This window comes from Mustela nivalis (assembly GCF_964662115.1).
Source record: "Mustela nivalis genome assembly, chromosome: 1".
Taxonomy (NCBI): Eukaryota; Metazoa; Chordata; class Mammalia; order Carnivora; family Mustelidae; genus Mustela; species Mustela nivalis.
This window is the reverse complement of record NC_139020.1, coordinates 24,704,591-24,729,955: the sequence shown is the minus strand read 5'-3', so window position 1 is coordinate 24,729,955 and position 25,365 is coordinate 24,704,591. Positions and strand designations below refer to the sequence as shown.

At 34.3% G+C, this 25,365-nt stretch overlaps 1 protein-coding gene across 1 annotated transcript in view; it reads right to left on the bottom strand.

Moving 5' to 3' along the window:
• TMPRSS15 (transmembrane serine protease 15) overlaps nucleotides 1-25,365 on the bottom strand; it is a gene marked incomplete at both ends in the record, with an annotated part of 122,046 nt that overhangs the window by 63,080 nt on the left and 33,601 nt on the right. Inside the window, 6 exons of the mRNA XM_082746920.1 lie at nucleotides 6,410-6,545; nucleotides 11,359-11,509; nucleotides 11,809-11,914; nucleotides 19,925-20,074; nucleotides 21,012-21,152; nucleotides 23,928-24,034. Of these exons, the coding sequence (XP_082603046.1) occupies nucleotides 6,410-6,545; nucleotides 11,359-11,509; nucleotides 11,809-11,914; nucleotides 19,925-20,074; nucleotides 21,012-21,152; nucleotides 23,928-24,034 (791 nt within the window). The remainder of the gene's footprint in view (nucleotides 1-6,409; nucleotides 6,546-11,358; nucleotides 11,510-11,808; nucleotides 11,915-19,924; nucleotides 20,075-21,011; nucleotides 21,153-23,927; nucleotides 24,035-25,365) is intronic.

Sequence of the window (25,365 nt, the reverse complement as noted above, 5' to 3'; positions counted from 1 at the left end):
TTCTGAGTTAGCTCTTTGTCTTTTTGAGAGTTGGTTTTCTCACATGTGAAAGAGATATATATTAGAGAGTTTCAGGGTTGTTATAAAAGTCGGATATAATTATGAAAAGTGCCTATGCATTACCTAGCATATTCTGTACTGATTTTCAATATGTACTTGTGGATTAAGTAATTATTTTTATTATTTCCATTTTAAATGGACAATATGAGCATTGGAGGTATTCAGTTACTTGTTAATGTTGTGTATATTTATTTAGTATCTAAGTCAAGACTTCAGTTATCTTAGCTTATCCCTCAGTACGTCTTCTTATTAGGTTAACAGAGCTCTACATCATTTCTACCATCTGGTCTAAGCCATAGGCAGGGTTTAGATTGTGTTTCAGTAAGTGCCACTGGATGGTATGTGACATATACTTGTTAGGTACAGACAAAGAGAAGGAGGGCAGAAGGGAACATGAATGAAAGTACTAACAAGTAAGGTCAATGATGGATAGATTTAGAAGGAAGAAGGCACTGTACATAGGGTGCTAAAGAAGGTATTAGAACCAAAGATAGAGTGATGAGGGGGAAGAAGGGCAGGTTTTCTGCTGAAAAGGGTGAAGGAAAGGCCAGATAATTGTATGATCCAATCTCTGAGGTCACTACTCTGCTCTATTATGTGACTAATCACCTTACAGAGTTCTGAAGAAATATCTACTACAAACCCTCTCCTCCCACTTATACACAACTCATTTAATTTTAATAATTCTTAGTACCATAAAATGTTCTCTTCAGTTCTCTGTGAAATTAATGGGGAAAGGGGAAGTACAAAAATTCTGCAGGGGCAAAACTGACATTGCAGATTGCAGATTAGAGAAATCCAGTTCTTGGATTTCATTAGTTTAGACACGGCCAGCGGCCAGTGGATTTGTTTTTTGTTTTGTTGTCTCTGATTTTAAGCCATCATTCTTATTTTCTCCTCAAAGAATGGGAAAATCTCAAAACTGTAGTCTCCTAATAGAGAGAATAGCTGACATTTTGGAGAATGTATTGAATTTTCACATAATTGAACACAAGAATACATTATATTACATGTAGATGAGTATGTAGGACTTCAATAAATACATATGTAGTATGAAAATGTTGTCAAGTATAATTGCTAATGCCTGTCAAGATAGTTCACTTAGCATTTCTCCACTAAATACAAGTCTTAGAAAATTCATTCTCTTGAAATACTTAAGGATTGCTTTTTTATGGGATTGGGAAGGAGACAAACCACAAGAGATTCTTAATCTCATAAAATAAACAGAGTTGCTGGGAGATGAGGGGTAGGGATAGGGTGGTTGTATGATGGACACTGGGTTGGGTATGTGATATGTGAGTGCTGTGAAATGTATAAGCCTGACAATTCACAGAACTATACCCCTGGGGCAAATAATACATTATATGTTAATAAAAATAATTTAAAAAGAATTACTTTTTTGAAATGAATCTCAGATATAATGTCACATCAAACAACTGACCAGTAAGATATCTCTGATCCTTAGCTGTTAAGATATATCAGTTACTCTCTGTATATAATAACAGTAATAAGGAATTAGAAAAAACACTTTCATCCATTCTAAATATGAACACAATGTATAATTTAATGGGGGTGTTGCTATAGTAGAAATATAAGATATGCTTCTTAATAGAGGGGCCACAGACTCATAAAATGTACTTCTGGGTACCACAGTCATACTGCAACATTAGATAAGTTCTCTCCACCCAGAGAATGAAAGTCTATCTGATACGGGGATCAGTCTCTCTGGTACAGGGAACTCTACTTACTTAGAGTTGTGAAACTTCTTCATTTTCCTTTTTTTTTTTTTTTTTTTGAAGCTGTTCGCTCAGTTCGCTCAAAGATTTGTATTCTGATTAATTCCTACCATGCCAGCAGGGATTTTCACTGCATAGAGAATGTAAATAACATGCAGTATTTTGCAAAGTGGTTGTCAAAGATAGATATTTTCTTTGAGGCATGTCATTTTTAATCCATGCTTAAGCCTCTGATGTTCATGAGATATGTGTCAATGAGAGGTGAAAAAGAGAAGAGCCAGCTCCCACTTATAATAGGAGGGTTCAAATGAAAGGTATTTGTGGCAAAACAATAGCTGTACCTCGAGAAATAATCTTTCACTGATAATTGAATATTATTAAAATCAGTATTATTTTTCATTATCATAGTAATAGATAGTAAGTCCTACACTATTACAGATAACATTTAAAAAATTTAGGTTATAATATAACATGGACTATCCCATGAAAATTTTGTGTTCAGTTTATCAAAATTTATGTTCCATTCACAGGTTCTGGTGACCAGTCATGATACTAATATTTACCTTAAATTTATGACGATGATGTTCAAATTTTCATTTCTTATAGTCTAATAGCAATCTAGCCAACAAACAGGTTATTAGTTTTAAAGGTAAAAATATGAAAACAAAACAGAATAGACAAAACATACTGATATAAAAGCATATGAGTGCAGTTAATATGGAATTTGCTAGGGATTTAAATATCAAGTCACACTAATGATATATAAGACAAACATCTCTAGGGCACCTGGGTGGGCTAAAGCCTCTGCCTTCAGCTCAGGTCATGATCTCAGGGTCCTGGGATCGAGCCCTGCATTGGGCTCTCTGCTCAGCGGGGAGCCTGCCTCCTCCTCTCTCTCTCTCTGCTTCTCTGCCTACTTGTCATCTCTGTCTGTCAAATAAATAATAAAATAAAACCTTAAAAAAAAAAGACAATCAGTTCCGCTAGAAAATGGCCATCACAAAATTATAAGACAAGTAGATAAGTACCGATTCTTCTCTATATGAAGAGCTAAAGTTAGATTATTTAGCTCAAAATATAATGTCCTACCTGTGAAACTTTCCAAATTAATGTTAATTTTTGTCTCTGGAAATGGAAAATGGCCTAGATAATGGCCAAATAGAGCAAAAGTGTGGAAATAAAGAGTGGCTTAAAATATCTAGAACTATATCTTGTAATTTTTTTTCTTAAGTAGCTTTAACAGCCACAGAAATAAGTTAGAGCCTGAAATGTGGATTCCTTTTTATATATACCTGTTTTATCTAGTAGGTATCTTGTCATCAGTCACCCAAGTTGTGTTGCAAATTGACATAATATTTGTGTAATGGAATGTTTACTTTTTAAAAGTGTTCTCAATACAATCCCCACATTTAAATTATTTGTGTTGATGCCATAGGACAACAACTGTAGAGCTAATGCAGCAGCAAGAGATCAAAATCACAGAATGGAAAAAATCCCTGTAGTTATGAAAACTGAAATTAACATTTCCCCAAACGAGGCTCAACATGGATCCCTAGGAACAAGGGAGGAATTTTGCTAGTCAGCTACTGGTCTGGGATTATTTTCTTATTCAAATGCTCTGTAAGAACCAAAGAAAGGCTATTAGCCAGTCAACCATGGTTTCCTTTTATTTCTGCTTAAACAAATCAGTGATCTGGAACCAGAAAAGCTCTGCTCAAATAAGAATTTCACTGAACCAATTGCAAATGGCATTAGAATGAAATTGTTCAGAATGCATTTGATGGTAATTAACATTTTCTGCTGTGCTAAATATTGCCCTGAAGTGAGCCATTTGGAAATTGGAACAAATATACTTTGGGCAAATTCTAAAGTTTATATTTTAAAATCAGGTAGGTTATTCTAGTATTATAATTTCCCTATTGTTAAAATATGCAGAGATATCATGCTTCCTTGACCTTGAAGTGTTATTTTTTCCCCCTTTCTGACCAGAATAGATATGAGGACTGTATGGGTTATATAGTTAAAATTTTAATATGAGAAATTATATTAAAGTTTTTTTTGTAGTATAATATTAGGTACAGAAGTTCTCTCACATCTTCTATTTCAGATAATGATGAAATTGTTATTTTAAAAATGTCAAGCCTATGTAGCTATTACTTCTATTAGAAAATCTTGCTTCTTGGCCACTTACTGATGAATAGGAGAACACACTGGCAGAAAAAAATTATGAAAATTGTTTTAAATGTTTGAAATGTCAAAACAGCAAGATGTTTCTAGTATTTGGTATCCATGGGAATTATCAAACCATTTAATGACTTTAGTAATTAGAATATTTCCTAATGGTTTTTTGCACGAGAATGTTTTCTATAATAGACAGCTATGGTATGGGGCACTCACACAAAATGAAATGCAGAAATTAATTTTAAACCGTGCCAGATGGCTCAAATTATTGCATTCATGTTGGGTTTTGCTTCATCCCTTCCCTTCCTTCATTTTCAAAACTTTGAAAAAAGTTCTGGTAATAAAATTTTGCTTGACAAAAATATTTGTGTCACCAAAAGAAACACAGCCAACACAAAAAGAAAGAGAAACTTAGTTCATCTCTACTAATATTTTTTGATCATCTATTTCTGTGATGTTAAAATGCAGTCAGACACTGGTGAAGCAAAGGTGAATGAGACCCAGAGTTTGGTGTCATGAAACCCACTTTTTTTTTTTTTAAGATTTTATTTATTTATTGGACAGACAGAGATCATAAGTAGGCAGAGAGGCAGGCAGAGAGAGGGGGAAGCAGGCTCCCTGCTGAGCAGAGAGCCCGATGTGGGGCTGATCCCAGGATCCTGAGATCATGACCCAAGCTGAAGGCAGAGGTTTAACCCACTGACCCACCCAAGCACCCCATGAAACTCACTTCTTGCCACAATTTTGTGACCTATATTTATATGTAAAAAGGTAAGCTACTTTTCTGCCTTTGTTTCAATTTTATAAGTGTCCTACTATCTCTTAATGATTCTTAAAACTTTCTCCAGTTCACACTTTCTTTAAAATCTATCACTTACTTTTCTCATTTACTACTTTTAGGGGCACATGATTATATATTGCCTTAATTATTTCTTTATGTGGATTATATTTTTCCATGCATTGGTTATTACTACATATTATATTTTTGTGCAGTACTTTGTACCTAGTAGCTATTTATAAAATTTGAATAAGTGTTTGAAATATTGAAGAATTTATGTATAGCCCATACAAGCACCTAAACATGTTAATACAGAAGATGGTTAAGTGTAAACTATCCTTTTAGTGAAATCTACATTCAATATGGTGGCATGGAACAAGTAGGGCAATGTAATTACTATGCTCATCTTAATGACAGCTTACTCGTTATCCATTCTCAAATATCAGTCATTTATCTTTAGAGCTTTTGAATTGTTAAAAACCCTCATCTGAAAGTCTGCCTTCTTTCTTTTTAACTTAAAGATTGAGAGGAGAAAAATATATAGTTTTAGAAGTAAAGTCAAATTTAGATATGTTCTCCATGTTGATTTGCTGATGTTATTATGGGAAGAGTTTCAAGTGCACTTGGAAGGAAATGAAAATGGAAAAAATGCTGTGTTTGTGGGCTGAGATCCATGGCAAAACAAAAACATCCATGAGGTTTGACATAAGCAAAACTGTAGGATTAGATCAGTTTCCAACTGCCATAATCCAAAGATAAAAAGGATTTTTTTTTTATATCAATACTACAATGCAGTGAAGACATACCAGTAGAGGCAAAATACATGTTTGATACAATTATCATTATATGCTTTTTTTTTTCCTCTGTCAAATCCCATAGTTGAAAAGTGATATGAAGGTATTGTCTCCTTTGATGTTATAAGATGGGTAATATATAACCCATTTTTCCTCTTTTTCCTCTGAAATGTCAGTTCCCAATTTCAATTAAGAGTATAGAAACAGACTCCATTTTGTTCTTTTGTGTTAAAAGACTCCATAGGAATGGGAAATCCTGGCCACTGCCCAATTATAACACATTAGTGTTTCCATGAGGGGAGCCCATTGCAGGGCCTTACAAAAACACCATTTCAAGATTAAAAAAAAAAAAATTGTGTGATCTTGGTCAGTCTAGTTAAAGTCCAGGCCCAATGGACTTCATTATTATTATTATTAAATTATTGTTAAATTATTCTGGAAATAGGCTGGGTACATTTCAAGCTCAACCAAACTTCTCTTTGATCTTAACATCACTCTTTAAGATGACCATGAGACTCTTAAGGCTTCTTCCCCAAAAATGATCCACCATGCCACATGGCCAATACAGAACTAGTTTGTATTCTAGTGAAAACAAAATGGAAGTCAGCACCTTCTTTATTTTAAAAAATAAAAATATACTAAGATTATTATTAATATGATGCATACCAACGTACTGAGTGATTTCCTTGTGAGTGTATATATAAAGCAATATTTTGTTAACTTCCATTTTGTTTATATTTTGGAGTTATCAACTTTTAGTGAAAAAATAACATTAGGCTGAGATAATTTGAAATGCCAAAAGAATATCTACTTGAACATATAATGCTTTCATTGGTAAAATACATGTTATAGTTACTTACTAGGAAGTTCTGGTGGAGGAGTTGGGACCAAAGTTGGTTCTGGATAAAGACTCACATTGCAAATCCCATACGTTAGTTTAATGTCATCCAATGCTATATCACTCAGGATCTGGTTTTTAAAAGCATTAAAAGCAACCTGCAATTCAGAGAGGGATATGAAATCATACTACTCTAATCTTTTTTGACTTGATTCTTCTTGTGGCCCAATATTTGCTGGAGAATCAGTATTACCAACTCCAAATATAAGAGGGCAAGTTTCTACATAGTGAAATATTGATAGATTCTGCTTTTTATAATCCTTCCGTGAGCCCACTTCCCTTCTTGTGGGTTCATACTAATCTAAATTTTCACTAGTGTTTTTCTTCAGATTTAGGTAATATTGCCACAGCTTCTCTATGTCTCTGTCTTTCTCATGATTTGTCATACTCTACTGTACTCTGACATGGATCCACATTTTTCTGGCAAGGGACAGCAATCTTCTCACAGATTCCTCCCCGCAACTATTTTAGAAATTTGGGTAGCTGTCTGCCTTCTTATAGCATATGAACCCTAAAGAGAAGACACACCAACTAGATAATTTAATTGAGAAAAGAAAGGGACAAGAGAAAATACGAGTGTCATATGACCATTCGGGGCCAACTAGTACTGATCATAGTTCACCCAGGAAACTGGTGTGGGATACTTTGTGAGGGTAATGTCCAGAGGACACAGACCCAGACTTGGAAGAAAGTTTCAGCAGTCAGATGAAAACTATTAGGTTCTTAAAGACAGTGGGTATTTTAGCTGAACTTTCCTGGATCCTCTTTTGTGTAGGAAACACATAAACAGAATACCCACAATACATTAATTGCTTTCCTAGGCACATTGTATACATTATCTCATTTGATTTTTTCAATACTATTGTAGAGTCATCCATTTGCTCATTTGTTCATTCTTTTCACCTTCTTCACGCTAGACACAATTCCAAATAAGGATTATTTTCTCCCTTTCATGTGCAAACTGAATTTCAAAGAGACTAAAGAGACTTAAGATTTCATGACAGTGACAAAGCCAAGGTGCAAGTATTTGTAGAACGCAATGCTCTCATTCTGCCTGATAAGCTAACCTTGAAAAAGTGGATCTAATTATATTATTAAAAAAAACAATACTCAGTGGGTTGAGCCAGATTGGCCACTGCAATATAGTAGCCCCCCATTATCTGAGGTTTCACTTTCTGTGATTTCAGAGCCTCATGATCAGCTGGGTTATGAATCAGAAGATCCTTGTTCAGATATTATCAGAAGGTCAGTAGTAGCCTAATGCCATGTCACAGTGCCTATATCATTCACCTCACTTCCTTCATCTCATCATGTAGGAATTTTGTCATTTCACATCATCGTAAGAAAAATGAATACAATACAATAAGACAATTTTGGGAGAGATACAAGATTCTCATAACTTTTGCTACAGTATATTACTCTAATTGCCCTATTTTCTTATTATTGTTGTTGATCTTTTACTGAGTTTAATTGATAAATTAAATGTTGCCATAGGTATATATGTATAGAAAAAAACCCACAGCATATATAGGGTTCAGTATTATCTATGATATCTGTGGAAGTCTTGGAACATATACCCCATGGACAAGGGAGACTATTATACTTATTTCTATGCTCTGCCATTCCATTGTTCCCCTGATGTTCTGTTTCCTTTATTCTTCCCTGAATTATCAGAAAACAAAGCTGGAGAAGAAAACTTCACAGGAAAAAAAAAATTAGACTTGGAAGAAAGAAAAGAAAGAAAAAGGGAAGGAAAGAAAGATGGAAGGAATACAGATGAAGGTGTTTGATTACTGCCTCCTTCTGCAAAGTCATGAGGAAAAACCAAAGCCTTCGCTATGACTATGTCTGTCCAAATATACACCTTCTGAAAGTTATACTCTCTTGCCTGAAATGACCTGATTAAAACAATGTTAATTTGGTCAAACTATTTGCCTGTATTATCCTATTTTTAATTGCAAAGACCCTTAGGAAGAGAACACATTAAGCTGTTATCTGAAAAATTAATTCACCTTAATGTGAAATAAATGACCAGAGACATCCCAAGGATATAGCTCATGGAATTTATTTCTAAAGGAAATATATAGATTAAGTCTAATGTGGGCAGGGTAAATGGATACGGATGGGCATGGCTGTTCTAGTAGAAAAAAATGGTTCCCTAGAAAAGTGCAGGGCTGATCTAGGTGATATCTGTGAAAAGCTGGAAGTCCTAGGTGAGCAGGGGACATAGGAAGACATGGTTGGCATCTACTAGAAAGTTGCTGAAGAAAGTTGTAATATACACCAGTGTTTCTATGGATCTTATGGGTCATTATAAGTAGTAGTTTCATGTAGTAAATTGTTCCTCAATAAGTGTTTTGTTTTTTTTTTAAGGATTTTATTTATTTATTTGAGAATGGGAGATAGCAAGAGAGAACACTAGAGGGGTGGAGGTGCACAGGGAATGGAAGAAGCAGGCTCCCCACTAAGCAGAGAACCTGATGTGGGGCTCTATCCCAGGACCCCAGGATCACACCCCCAGCTGACAGCAAACTACTCAATGACTGAGCCACCCAGATGCCCCTAAATAAATTGTTTTAAAATAAGTTAGTGGATAAATGAAAATAAGGGCACGCAGAGTTTTGTTTTGTTTGTTTTGTTTTTTTCCCTTTTAGAGAGAGTGCAACATGCTCACGTGAGTATGGGGAATGAGAAGGGGTAAGAGGAGGTGGAGAATCATTTTTTTTTTTTTTAAAGTATATGTGCTGCCAAAGCAGCACAGAAAGGGAGAATCTTTTTTTTTTTTTTAAGATTTTATTTATTTATTTGACAGAGAGAAATCACAAGTAGTTGGAGAGGCAGGCAGAGAGAGAGAGAGGAGGATGCAGGCTCCCTGCTGAGCAGAGAGCCCAATGCCGGACTCGATCCCAGGACCCTGAGATCATGACCTGAGCCGAAGGCAGCAGCTTAACCCACTGAGCCACCCAGGAGCCCAGAAAGGGAGAATCTTAAGCAGAATCCACACCCAGTATAATACCCAACATGGGGCTTGATCTCTTGGCTCTGAGATCATGACTTGAGCTGAAATCAAAAGTTGGGTGCTAACCAACTGAGCCACCCAGGTCCTCCAAACTCAGAGATTTTCTTAAAAAAGAGACTAAGAGAAATGCAACTGATTTCTGTGCATTGATTTTATATCCTGACACTTTACTGAATTCCTGTATAAGTTCTAGCAGTTTTGGAGCGGAGTCTTTTGGGTTTTCCACATATAGTATCATATCATCTGCGAAGAGTGATAATTTGACTTCTTCTTTGCCGATTTGGATGCCTTTAATTTCCTTTTGTTGTCTGATTGCTGAGGCTAGGACCTCTAGTACTATGTTGAATAGCAGTGGTGATAATGGACATCCCTGCCGTGTTCCTGACCTTAGCGGAAAAGCTTTCAGTTTTTCTCCATTGAGAATGATATTTGCGGTGGGTTTTTCATAGATGGCTTTGATGATATTGAGGTATGCAGCCACATGCAGAAAAATGAAATTGGACCATTTCCTTACACCACACACAAAAATAGACTCAAAATGGATCAAGGACCTCAATGTGCGAAAGGAATTCATCAAAATCCTTGAGGAGAACACAGGCAGCAACCTCTTCGACCTCTGCCGCAGCAACATCTTCCTAGGAACAACGCAAAAGGCAAGGGAAGCAAGGGCAAAAATGAACTATTGGGACTTCATCAAGATCAAAAGCTTTTGCACAGCAAAGGAAACAGTTAACAAAATCAAAAGACAACTGACAGAATGGGAGAAGATATTTGCAAAAGACATATCAGATAAAGGACTAGTGTCCAGAATCTATAAAGAACTTAGCAAACTCAACACCCAAAGAACAAATAATCCAATCAAGAAATGGGCAGAGGACATGAACAGACATTTCTGCAAAGAAGACATCCAGATGGCCAACAGACACATGAAAAAGTGCTCCATATCACTCGGCATCAGGGAAATACAAGTCAAAACCACAATGAGATATCACCTCACACCAGTCAGAATGGCTAAAATCAACACGTAAGGAAATGACAGATGCTGGCGAGGATGCGGAGAAAGGGGAACCCTCCTACACTGTTGGTGGGAATGCAAGCTGGTGCAGCCACTCTGGAAAACAGCATGGAGGTTCCTCAAAATGTTGAAAATAGAACTGCCCTATGACCCAGCAATTGCACTATTGGGCATTTACCCTAAAGATACAAATGTAGTGATCCAAAGGGGCACGTGCACCCGAATGTTTATAGCAGCAATGTCCACAATAGCCAAACTATGGAAAGAACCTAGATGTCCATCAACAGATGAATGGATCAAGAAGAGGTGGTATATATACACAATGGAATACTATGCAGCCATCAAAAGAAATGAAATCTTGCCATTTGCGACAACATGGATGGAACTAGAGCGTGTCATGCTTAGCGAAATAAGTCAAGCAGAGAAAGACAACTATCATATGATCTCCCTGATATGAGGAAGTGGTGATGCAACATGGAGGCTTAAGTGGGTAGGAGAAGAATAAATGAAACAAGATGGGATTGGGAGGGAGACAAACCATAAGTGACTCTTAATCTCACAAAACAAACTGAGGGTTGCTGGGGGGAGGGGGTTTGGGAGAAGGGGGTGGGATTATGGACATTGGGGAGGGTATGTGCTTTGGTGAGTGCTGTGAAGTGTGTAAACCTGGTGATTCACAGACCTGTACCCCTGGGGATAATAATATATGTTTATAAAAAATAAAAAATTAAAAAAAAAAGAGACTAAGAAGTTAGAGAAAATTACTTGGCTGTATTCAGAAAATAATTTTTTTTCATCATATTATCTTAAACTATAATTGTATAGCCATTTTTAGAACACAAACACATGATTATAAATCACAAGGTATTTTGCCAACCTTAAATTCCACTGTCTCATTTAATGTTACTTGTCCATAATTCCAATTTTCTCCATAATTTCCTTCCTTTTGGAAAACTATCTTCTCCATGTTTTGGCCACTGCTGATATTAATGCTTAATTTATAGACATTTTCACCATACATATAATACCTAATTTGGAAACAAGCACATATGATTAGATTTCTACACATTAGAATAAGTGCAGCTTAGGTTCTTCTAAATCCTTTACTTTCTCTGGAATATTCCCTTTTTCCTTGAATGAAGGAGTTATTGGTAAAGTCTGTGTGTGGGGAAGGGGGTCTTCCAAGAATTTTGCTATTTTATCAATCGAAAAAATAATGCAAATCCATTAAAACTTGGGATGTCTTAGTGAAATCACAAACCTGGCAATGTGACAAAGGCAATGGTACACACTAAATAAGAGTATGTAACACGTGTCTAGGACCTACCAGAAACTGAGGCAGACTGGTTCTAAAGTGGGGTCTAAAGGGAGACTTAAGAGTCCTACTCTCTCTCGTCTCCCTCCTGGTCCAGTGGGGGTGGAAATGTAAAATCCTGTAAAAACAACAAAAGAAGTTTTTACTTCATTTAACTGGTGGCAATTTCTTTATGTGAGACATATCATGTTATAAGGAGAAAGAAACAACTTTAAGGTGAAAATATAAGGAGTGGGAAGGAAGGTAGATGCCATAATACATTATTATTTAGGAAAATCACTTCACAACTCTGGACCTCCCAATTTATAAAACAAAAGGATTGAACTGGAGCATCTTTAAGGGTATATCAAATTCTGACTTTTTATTAGTCCATATGATTATTTTATCATATTACTGTCACCAGATACCACTTTAATTCCCATTTACCAGATGTTTTTATCAATTCACTTCTTTAGAGATAATAATCACATGAGAGTATTTAGATATGCCGGTAGACTAACTCATGATGTATGTAAATATTTAAGCACAGATTTGAAGGTGATGTTAAGAGTTTCAAAGACCATCAGTTTTTTATTCCACTGACTATACTGCATTTCTCTATATAAGAAGTTCCCTGATTTTATAATGGTTTCATCTCCCATATTCCTTTGAATGATAACTAATCAGATCACAGAAGAGTAGGAGGCATGCTAATCTACATAAAAGCTTTCTATAATAGCTCAAGCCACTGCATAAAGTGCCTTTGGTCTGGAATTCATTATCCCAACCAATGATTAGAGTCATCTGAAGTGTGGGAAGAGTTGCTAGAGTGAGAAAATTTTGAACATTTTCTTAGAGAAATTTAGATTTTTTATCCTTAACTTGCTGCTCATATATTATGACAGAAAGCAGGAAACATGTAACAAAATATGCTATGAGGAAAAGGCAATATTGGGTAAATCTGATTTATAATTTCTAAATTTGATTTCTAATAAGTGTAGCTTTTTATGAAATGCTAAAATTTAATGTTTATTTGAAATCAAGCATCTCCTCTCTTGTGTTTCCCAACAGAAATTTTTATAGACAATGCTGTATAAAATTCAAAGTTAGTCATTTACGACATGTAGCGTAAGGATAAGATGTGAAGAAAATACTAGTAAAACTGCCAACGGATATATCAGTTTATATTTAGATTGGTAAGGCCAAAAAAAAAAATCCCTCAGAATGAATATTTTAGCAAGGTGAAATCATGGTCAAATATATTAACAAATATACATCCACTGGATTTCAGTTATAAAATGTAAAATGGAAATGAATGCATATTTAACATTTTATATTAACACATTACTTTATATAATGCTATGGCATTTCATGAGTACTTATTTTAGCTCTATAGTTAGCGCTCAACCTAACAAAAACTGTAGCGTAGATACAGAGGGCATGAGCCAGAATATACACTTTAAATGCTGAAATCCAGGGACATCTGGGTGGCTCAGTTGGTTAACCGGTCGCCTTCGGCTCAGGTCATGATCCCAGTGTCCTGGAATTGAGTCCCACATCAGGCTCCTTGCTCTGCAGGGAACCTGCTTCTCCCTCGGCCACTCTATCTGCCTGTGCTCACTCTCTCTCTCTCTCTCTCTCTGACAAATAAATAAATAACATCTTAAATAAGTAAATAAATAAATAAATCCAAATCTTTTTTGAGTTGACCTTAATTTTAGTTGATTAGAATATAGTTGGGGAGGGAATAATTAAAATGCCATTAAATTCCCTGAATAAATAATGAACTGGCTACCCTGTTAAGAAATATTTCTAGTTAGCAGCAATTATAAAACATAAAAACTACTGTACTTCTATTTATGTTTGTCCATGTTCAATCAATTAGTTACATTTAGAAATATTGTTAACCTATTGTTTACTCATTAAGCAGTAATAACATTATATAACATGTACTTATGTGGACTACCGTACCTTAAGAATTTTCCATAAATAAATTTTTAAGAGCACAATCTATTAAATATCATATAGAATTGCATATTTTGGAATACAAAATAAAATAATATAATATTAAGTAATATAATAAAACAAAAATAATAAATAATGTATTAGTAATTTCTGTGATACCTGTTAAATTCTTAATAAATTAGAAGATGAAGGAAATTCTTCATAAAATCATGAATTTTAAAAATAGAGTATTGCTTACATAAAAACTTACTTAGTCTACCTAATTGTCCTTAAATTTCATCTCCAACATTTGCCTCTGGGGGTCACTTGACCTCTGTTTAATATCTCTCAGATAGAGAAGGAATCATTGTGTTCAAGGCAGTGCATTACATTTCAACACAATTAGAATCTCTTTTCTTTTTAAAAAGTAAGTTATTGTGTGCTTACTTTTTCTTATTTTGCTCCTGGGCCCATTAAGGATAAATGAATTTATGTTAGTTCTACAAATATTTAGAGGTTACTATTTTGCCTTTTCTAAAACTTCTGAAGATTATTCATTCTTTTTGCCTTCAATAATTTAATATGGCACAATTTCAATTGCTTCTCCATTTGATAAGCTCTCAATTAGCTCTACATGCAGTTGGTTCCACTCAGAGTATGGAAACCAGGAGTTCACACAACATAGCTGTTGGAATATCTTACCAGGTGTACAAGTAGGGACATCCTAACACTTGGGATTATGATTTAAGTTATAACATCGTTGGCACTATTTACTTCCAAGTGTATCTTATTCATAGTTCTCCAACTCTCTCTGAGAATTTTTCATCTCCAACATTCTTGCTCAATAATGCCTCCTTCTATGCAATCTAATTGGTCCCTTATTCAATATCTTTTACCATCTCCTTATTTCCTACTAAACAAACATATATTTACTCTAATGTTTGGGGCTTCTGTACTATGTATAACTTCAGTGTTATTTTCTAGCCATAGTTCTTATAATTCATCTATTTACACACAGCACTTGTGCAATGTTAGATTATTTTAATTTGCTCAATGCCCAGAAATGTTATGATGTTTGGGCCTTTTTTTTTTTTTCTGTGTATTTATGTTACTCTATTTCTCCTTACAATTGCACATGTCAGAATCCTACTAATTTTTTGAGGTCATTAAATCAAACTGCCATCTCCTTTAGAAAGCTCCTCTTGGTGCAATTATATGGGATCACTCCTTGTAAATTCTCAGTTACATGTGTACTTCTCTGATGTTACTTAGTTTGTTCTATTTGTCCTATAGTCACTAACATACTTATATGTTCTATTATATTCATGTTCACATGTGACTTTTAAAACTGCTAGACTTTGTGAAAAGAGCGACAGTTCATTTTTGAAATCTCAGTATGGATTAGCTGAATGTTGCTTAATTTATTATTATACCAATTTGACTTGCTTTTTGATTTTAAATTCATAAAGGAATACACAAAATGAATGATTAAATAGATATTTTTTCTAACCACACAGGAATTGCTATGGTCAAACGATAGTTTCATTTAAAGTCCTACAAATTTCTTGAAATGTCTTTGAGAACACTTGGAATTAACCTCAGAGTCAGCCATTTTCTTTATCTTTCTTTCTTTCTTTTCCTTTTTTTTCTTTTTTTTTTTTTCTTTTTTTGGTAAGCATAGTAACCAATTTAATGATCAAAATGTGCCTGTAAACTCAGGTCTGACTATCATCAACCCATTTCCCAGATGACGGAACTAAGGCAGAGAGAGAGAACAGATAACTTGCAGCGCTGACTTAAACCTAGCTGACTTCAGAGTCTCTATTTTAATGATCTTTACTACTACACTATGCTAACCCCTACGCGTTAGAAACAATTATGATTTCATTCAGAAAGGCCAACAAAGAAACACTTTCTTTGGGTTGTCTACCCTCTTGTGACCCCTTCATTTCTGAAGTTTTCACATGTTACTGACCTCATTTTCTCTGAATGTTCTGAACAAACGAGCCAGTTCTGAGCACCCCAAGATGCTGCCCTGTATCATTGCCACCATCTCCACTGACTCCCTTGCTTCTAAGAGGTACAGAGAAACTCGGAGCCTTGACAGTGGAGAGATTTAGGAGGCCAGAGCTCTCTGCTCTACCAGGAGAGAGTTCTTTAGAAGGAGCCAAAAGTTAAGGGGCTTAGATGTTCCTCCCTAAAGCAATGTTAATTCAAAGTTTATCTGTTTCATTTAGACGTTTCTGTCACTTAAAGTGAAGGCAAAGAACAAAAAAGCCCTGCACGGATAAGAGGAACAGTGGGAGAGATTTAATTCTCTTCCATTTCAGAGGTAGGATGTTCTGACACATAAAAAAAAGCAGGTTGGAAGAAAAATGCCCCTGGGGGTGTGGGGGCGGAACGTCTGGTAGATTATGAAATCACTGGTATGAGAGTTGGAGAGAACCTATTAAATCCTATCATCCGTTCTCATTACACCACGGCCTCTGGTGGACTCTGAACTGCTCTGACTTGTCTCATTTTAAATAACTCCAGCTACACGACTTTCTCCTGAGACTCCATTTCCGACCCAACTATTTAAAACCTCCACCTGACATTCAACCTGTTTCACTTTGGTCATTTTCATCCTATTTCTTCAGTTATTTAATATGTTGGCAAGCTGAAGCCATTTTTTCTCCTGTAATGTACTTACATTCTTCAAATATCAGTGGAATTATTTTATCTCTTATTATGATGACATAAAAGTAGAAAAATGATCATTTGAACATCAAAGATTTCAACTACATAAAAGGTATCTGTCATAGTCAATAGATATAAACGCTTTCTGTACTTTCTTCTAACTACTCTTGTCCAACTGTGGCAGAGACTTTTTTTTTTTTTACAGTAAAGACAAAGATGTGGTCAAATTATTTGACTCTTTCAGGCCAGGCTTCTTTAGAGAGCTGGGGTGATTATCGCTTTGGAGTTAGTCGTTAGCTGTACAGATTACTAATTTATCCATAGAGATTCAGGCTCTGGAAAGTAATTTGCTCAAAGAAGATTAACTACAAATGATAGTATTCATGTCATCATTTTAAATACTAAACATGTTTGGACTAATGGGATTGGTCATCTACACAGAACACATTTTGGTTCATAGCTCCACACTGCTAAATAATTTAGCAGAATCCTATTGCCTCCTTTCAGATTATTTCCAGAAACTGACCTCTTCTCACTGCATCTGGTCCCACTGATCTGAAAGTCCTATGGCCTCTTCTCTCGGTCGGTCGGGTGGTAACTCTCCACCGGTCTCGCCGACAACACCCTTGCCTTTCTATAAACTCTTCTACCAGCCAGCGTGAATCCTATCACTTCTATGCTCAAGAAACTCCAATAGCTCTTCATTTCACTGAGGAAAAAGCCAAAGCCGAAGAAGATCCATTATTACTTGCACTCTACTGACTTTATTTATTCGAGGTCATCCATGTTGACCTCCTGGCTTTTCTTTAAGTAGGTCAAGCACAGTCCTTTTAAAGCCTTTATACTGCTTGTTCCCTCTGTGTAGAAAAATCTATATGGCTGATTCCTTCAGTTCTGTAAAGTTTTGATTTGACTGTCATCTTTCAATGGGACTCACCTGATCACCCTGTTATAATCTGCAATAGCACCTCAGCATACTTGCCCTCACCACTGCCCTTACAAAGCTCTATATGTTTTTCTCAGAACACTGATTCACATTTAGCATACCCACAATTTGTCATACACATTGCTTAGTTTGTAGTTTTAACCCCCCCCCCCAAATATGTGTCCCATGATCGCAGAAAATGTGTTTTATTTTTGCTCAAAGATAATATTTTGAGTAACTTGAGTAGGGACTAGGACTCAAAAACAAACAAACAAACAAACAAAAAAACAAACACTTCTTGAATAAAGGAATAGAAGAATTAATCAACTGAGGCTTTTGTTGATGACTACAGAAATAGATTAAAAATGGGTCAAAAGTAGTCACTTTTTATTAAGCAATATTTTGATCAAGTTGAAGTAGTATGATGAACCAAATTTTGTTATCCCAGGGAGAGCATTGTCTAAAGGAACAGGATTAGTCAGATACATTTTTGCCTGAAAAAGTGAATTATTTTATGTCCTCTTACCAGATGTTATTCAAAACTGACATTCAATCAGCTACTTTTCAGTTCATAAAAATAAGTGTATTGATCTCTGTGATAGAAATGGCCATTGAAAATAAATTATAATGCACAGGTGCTCAGAGTGTTTTTTTTTTTTTTTAAGATTTTATTTATTTATCAGAGAGAGAGGGGGAGAGAGCAAGCACAGGCAGACAGAATGGCAGGCAGAGGCAGAGGGAGAAACAGGCTCCCTGCTGAGCAAGGAGCCCGATGTGGGACTCGATCCCAGGACGCTGGGATCATGACCTGAGCCAAAGGCAGTTACTTAACCAACTGAGCCACCCTAGGCGTCCCTAGAGTATTTTTAATCTGAGCAATTTTGTGAAATTACAAGAAATTTCACTAAGCCAATAATCTACTCAATCAGCAATTATTTGTTGAGTCAAAATTGCAGATATTCATTCATGTAAATTAAAAAACAATTTGTTAGATTCAGATAATGAGAATGTACTAGGAATTCAAAGATGAAAAAGATAAGCTTCCTGTTTCTGAAAATAAACAAATAACGAAGAAAATATAATACCGCATGGCAGGAGAAATAAAAGAAGTGTTTATAATTGTTTAATGGAAAGGAAGATTTCAACTTGGAAGTTCTAGACAGACTTTATGGAAGTGGTGATATGAGGTCTGTGTGCTCAATGTCTATAGCCATGTCTGGTTATAAGAAGATTGTAATGCTTTTTTTTTTTTTTAATTGAACCATATTTTCACCAGTAACCTATTGACAAGTCATATTGTAGGATGGATTTTGCTTAAGAATATTATCTAAATGCAGAAATTTCTATTCTGTACTTTTGTAATTTTCCTTATTTTTAAGATCCATATTATTTTTGTATTTGGAAACTCAAATACAGTTAAGTGATTAATTTGGTATCGTAAGTACATGCTTTGAGGATTTTCATGGGTGGTCTTGCCACTATGACTTCCTTATCTCCTGATAATTCCCTGTGATTTCTGGTCTTTTCCATCAACTATTATTGTTTCCAATGTTATTTTTCTCCCTGAAATCTAAATCTAATATTCACACAAAAAGCTGTTTACAACTTACAGCCCTTCCCTCAGGACCATGCTTTAGAATCAACTCACTCATCATCCTTTTGGTATGGACGGATGGCTGTGTCTCCACAATTTATATGTTGAAACTCTAATTCCAGATGATCGTGTTTGGAGGTAAGGCCTTTGGGAGACAATTAGGTCAAGAGTGAAACCCTCGTGATGTGATGTGATTAGGGACTTTATGAGAAGATACAGGAGAGAGTGCTGTCTCTCTGTCTCTCTCTGACTCTGGCTCTCTGTTCTCCCTCTGTTGCATGAGAATACAGTGAGAAAGCCTGTGTCCATGAAGCAGAAGAGCTCTCATCAGAACGTGACCATGCTGGCACCCCAACCACAGACACCCCCTCTCCAGAACTATGAGAACTAGATTATTGTTTAGATGAAGCAGGCTGTGGTACCCTGCCACAGCAGCTTAAACAAAGACAGCTCCTCAGAAGAAATAAATCTATCCCTAGATCTTTATTCCAAGTTAGTATGATCTTGTATATTGAGAATTCTAAGAAAAACTTTAAAAACTATTCCAGTTAATAAACAAGTTCAGCAAGGTTGTAGGGAGCAAGACCAATATACCAAAAAAAAAACAAAAACAAAAACAAACCACATTGTATTTCTCTACAGCAACAATAAATAATTTGGAAAATGAAGTTAAGGCAAAGTAGACCAAAGTTCAGAAAAGCTAATTGCTTCCTCCAAGTCCAATTGGCCAATAGTAAGTGGCAAATCTAGGGCGATAATCCATCTTGTCTGTAATCAGCTCCATGTACTTTTTAATGTTTCATGAATATATAAGATAAAAGAATATATTTTTAAAATACTCACTTTTATAGCTTATTTGATTACCATTTTCATTTAAAAGTATTCATTACCCATGATTTTTTTAAAAAGAAAATCTGAAAAAAGCATTTCGAATTTAATACTATTCACATTAAACTACAAATACATACCACTTTCCTTTTGATTTTTGAATTAAATATGAATTATACCTGATTCATTGCCAAAAGTGTGGTCAAAATTTGGTCCAGTAAAAGGAGGAAAGGTGTTTCCCTGAATCCTTTCCCACTCATTATCATCATTTAGATCCTGGACCCAGAAACAAAAGCCATCTTCAAAATTACAGTTAATTTTCTCATAATCTGTGAATTAAAAAAAAAGAAGACACTTCAAATTTAGTCCACAGTGTAACTAATTTAATCAACTGCATTGAAAATAATCTAGTCTTATACAGTCTTACACACTTATTTTAAAATTAAATTAGATTTAATTTAAATTCAATTAATTAACATATAGTATTATTAGTTTCAGAGGTAGAATTTAGTGATTCATCAGTTTCATATAACACTCAGTGCCCATTGATCAAGTGCCTTCCATAATGCCCATCATCCCATTCTCCCCCCGACTCCCTTCCAGCATCCCTGTTTGTTTCCTATGGTTAAGAGTCTCTTACTTTTTTTTTCCCTCTCCTATTTCATCTTGTTTTATTTTTCCCTCCCTCCCTACACACTTATAATTGTCAGGCACACAATCTTTTTTTTATTCATCAAATTCTGTTTCATTCTATTTAGTTTAAAAAAAAACAAAACATCTTTTTGTCGACAACTATCTTAAATTGATATGCTTCCTATACCCCAGTAGGGCTTTAGCAGAGACAAGCTTCTTGTTCTTACTATTCTTTAAGTTTTACATCTTACCTCTTTTTGGTTTACCCACATAAACTTTGTCTCATATTTTTCTCTCCTCTTTTTACTAAATTTAATACTTGGCTCAAAATCAAGTTGATGTGGAATATTCTCAGAATTAATTTTATGCATATACATATATATGGAACTTTGTAATTTTTGTCAAATTGTTTATTTGATTCTTTTGAAGAACATGAACTATCTTCTAATTTCCCAATTTCTCCAACTATCAAGTAGAGACAGCTACATATAAGAGATACTCATTAAAGAACTTGCATAATGAACAAATTATGACCTTGTTATAAAATTTCAGGTCCTGTCTGCTACTTTTAAAATTCCATTACAATATTGAGGGATCTGAAGATTCAAAGGCTGAAGAATGAACAATACTTACTATTAAGTTCTGTGCTGTTAAATGCGGTGTATGTTGCATTAAATCCAATATAATCATTTTCATCAGATTCTATAAGAAAAGTGGCAGTAACTTGGTTGGAAAAGATCCTAATTGTGCCAGGATTGGTTTCCCAGAGAGAAGCTACCAAAATAAATAAATAAATAAATAAATAAATAAATAAATAATAAAATAAAGGATGACTATTATATTTACATATCTATCTGTTTATCCAACTAACAATAGATCCATTCTTCTGTCCAACCATTTATCAATTTATTGTTTTATCAATTGATCTATTGAACAACTCTCCAGTTATTCTATTCTGATTTACCTCAATTCCCATCATTATTTGGAGAAGATCCTCTTGCAAATTATATCATTTTTCTTTATGTAATGATCACCGTCTCTGACACTTTCTGTCAGTTAGAGAACTTTTACATCACTGTACATAAAAATGACCAAAAATGCCTTTGAACTTGTTTGTGTTCACTTACCCCTAATCAAGTACATAATAATATTATGGTACTGGATACTTAAACTTTTTTAGAATTTCTCTAGATAATCTTGTTTTTTCTAATTTAATTAAAAGATCTACATATTTTCAATGTGATAAAATAATAACAGTATTTGAGGTATATATTCTGAATTGGAATTTATTAAAAGTAAACATTTTATGTATCTCTTAAAGGAGCTTGCTAAAATATTTAGAAAAAGATGGGAGTGTGAGTCAAGAATTATACTGGCGTTATTATAAAATAAAATAACTTTAGAGTTAAGGAATGATATTGATCTTCATGTATTACATGCTATAATACAATGACACATAATTCTGTTATTTTAAATTTAAATCAACAAATACTGAGTTTTAAATATATCAGGCACTGTGCTAGATGCAGAAGGTAAGATGGTATTGCCTTCTTAAAAAAAGTATTATTTTTAACTTTAAAATGTAATTTTAGTAGCCAAATTCATTTCTCATATTTTTTCAAGTGAAAATTATAATCTTTAATTTTCAAAACTTTAAAATGGATTTATATTTCAAAAAGACCTTAAAATTTAAACAACTACCTATTTGTTATAATTTAAATACACTTTCATAGATTTTTGTCTATTTGAATATTTAGTTTCTTTGATGATTTTTTATGATAGTTATTTATACATTATTCAATCACTATGCCTGGTGATTTTAAGATTTATTCATGAATCACTGATAATCTAAGCACATGAAAATAAGTGAAAATAGTATTTAGGCAAACCATGGTATTCAAGGGGTAAAGGAACATGAGGGAAACTTACACCTATCACTTTGGGCAGTTAGCCTCTATGAATTTTGTTTTCATCATCTATAGAAGTAAACAAAATTATATTAGCACCTACATAATACGGTTTTGCGAGCATTTATTGAGTTAACTTAAAATGTTTAGAATACTATTTTGCACATTACAAGTCATTAGTGTATGCTAAAACTAATTATTAATATCACATTAGCCCTTGGAGAAATTTATAAAACTTGGTTTATTTGTTTATTAATGTAAATACTTATGTTGATTATAATTTTAAGGAACTAGATTTATCAACCACAGAAATAAGCAGGTTACTAAATGGCTGGCCCATCTATTTTAGTCAAATGTGACTTATTGGAGTTCATCTGTTTTATGTATATTCACTATTATATTTGTACTAGGGGGTTTTAAAACACAATGAGTAATTGCATTGTGTTTGAAGTTAGAGAGTCTTAAGTCTGATTTCGCCTCCAAACACTCACTAGCTCCAGGGTCTTGTGGTCATTTAACCCCTTAGGGCCCATTTTCCTCTCCTGTAATGCATACTTCACAGGTTTATTGAAAATATTAAATAAGAATATCCATACATAACACACAGTATGGTGACTGTTACATTAATAGCACCCAATTCAAAATACATATCATATGCTTAAATATTTCTCAAACTGATTAATCAAAAACACTTATTAGATAAGATTCACTTTTCATTGCCACAAGTACAATTTGAAAGCCAAAATGGCTAAAATAAATGCTGCTATTTTATAAACTTGAAAAACAGGTGCTACCTGTAACCTCATATCAGCTCTATACTTGACACTCCCTCCGAAGGGTGAGGAAAACTACTGATTTGCTGGGCTCCATTCTTATATCCTCTTCTTCATCCTTATCTTATTTCCTCTTGGAATTTCACCCCTACTGCTGTTGGCTATCATGAGTGGGTAGGTCCATGCATTTTGAGACCAAACAGAATAAAGGGGAGTGGAGATATATATAGATATATATATATCTATATATATCTATATATATCTGTATCTGTATATCTATATATATATATTCATTCATTTCCTGCCTTCTTTTCAGCTTCTAAGGGTGTCCACGTACATAATGACAAATGGTTATATAAGAGCAATACCACCTACAACTACCATTTACTGATTTTACATCCTGGGCTAGTCATTGTTTTACCCACTTTATTCAAAATAGTACAGCAAGAGACTGGGAAGTAGAGTGCATGCTGAAATTAGGAAGACATTCTGTGAGTTGCAATGCTAAAGAAAATAGGAGCAATGATTTTCAGGGTTTGTCTGAATTTTGCTTAATAGGGAGTAACAATTAAAGAAAGCATAGTAACCAGAGACATAATTACATTTCTTTGGAAAATTCCACATGATTTTAAAAACTGAAAGTAGAAGAGGATAATAATGGAAACCCATAATCTTTTTATTACTAAGAAGATTGATGACATAGGGCACTAAATTATTAACTTTTATGAGAATCAGTTTTGTTTTTTCTTTCAGTAACTTGAAGTTTAAGTCCACATTCAGTTTAAAAATCAAAGAGAAAACACATTACTTCAAGGAGTTTACCATATATTTTCATTTTGATAATGGGTTATATATTTGTTTTAACTTACCTCTTAAAATCTTGCTTGTACCCACACCTTCATAAATATTTAATACATCTGTATAATATGTATTAAAATAATCGAAGCTCAGTTTAATGGAGAGTCCTTGATTTACACTAAATTAAAGCAAAAAATAGATTAGTACACTCAACAGGCTGTTACAACTCTTTATGCATTCTAAAATTTGAATGTATTTTCTAGTTTTGATTAAAAAAAGACATAACATGAAAATGATACTCAATAAATTTTTAAATATATGATACAGAACTGTTAACTATAAGCACAATGTTGTACAGCAGGTCTCTAGAACTTTTTCAACTTAAATGACTGAAACACTATTCCTACTGAACAGTAACTCCCCATTTCACCCTCTCCTTGTCCCTGGAAACCACCATTCTACTTTCTGTCTCTATGAGTTTGAATACTTTAGGATGCTTCATGTAAATGGAATCATGCAATATTTATTCTTCTGTGAAAAGCTTATTTCACTTGGCATGATGTCCTCAAATTTCACCCATGTTGTTGCACATGATAGGATTTCCTTCTTTTAATGGCTGAATAATATTCCACTGTATGTATGTACCATATTTTCTGTATCCAGTCATTGAATGGACATTTAGGTTGTTTCCATCTCTTCTCGGTTTTTGTGAATAATGTTGCGATGCAGCTGAGCATAGGAGTGTAAATATCTCTTAGAGATTCTGACTTCAACTCTTGGATAAATATCCAGAAATGAGATTGCTGGATTATGTAGCAGTTCCTTTTAAAAATGTTTGAGGAATCACCATACTGTTTTCCATACCATACCATTTTACATTCCATCAGTGGCGCACAGGGTTCCATTTTCTCCACATCCTCACCAACATTTATCATTTTCTGGTTTTTTAATAATAGTCATTGTGATTTTAATGTGCATATCCTTGATGATTGTTGATGCTGAGCAACTTTTCAAATGCCTGTTCACCATCTGTATGTCTTGTTTGGAGAAATACCTATTTGAGATTTTTGCCCACTTTTTAATTGAATTATTTGTTCTTTTGCTATGCAGTTATAAAAGTTACTTATGTATTTTGAATATTAACCCTTCATCAGATATATGACTTGCAAATATTATATTCCATTTCATAGGTTGCCTTTTCACTCTACTGATTGTTTACTTTGCTCTATAGAAGGTTTTTTAATGTGATGTAATGCCTCTTGTCTATTTTTGCTTTAGCTGCGTATGCCTTTAATGTCATTGAAGAACAGTGTTAGAAAGATTTCTTTCTATTTTTTTTTTTTCTGTATGTTTGGTATGATTGTGTGGTGTATGTTTGATGTGGGTATGGTGGATTTTTGGTGTGTGTTAATTGTGTATGTGTTGTTATGTGTGGGGTGAACGTGGTGCTGTTGCTATGTGAGTGTGTGTGTGTGTATGAGAAGGGACTGTTTCCTTAATTTATTTTTT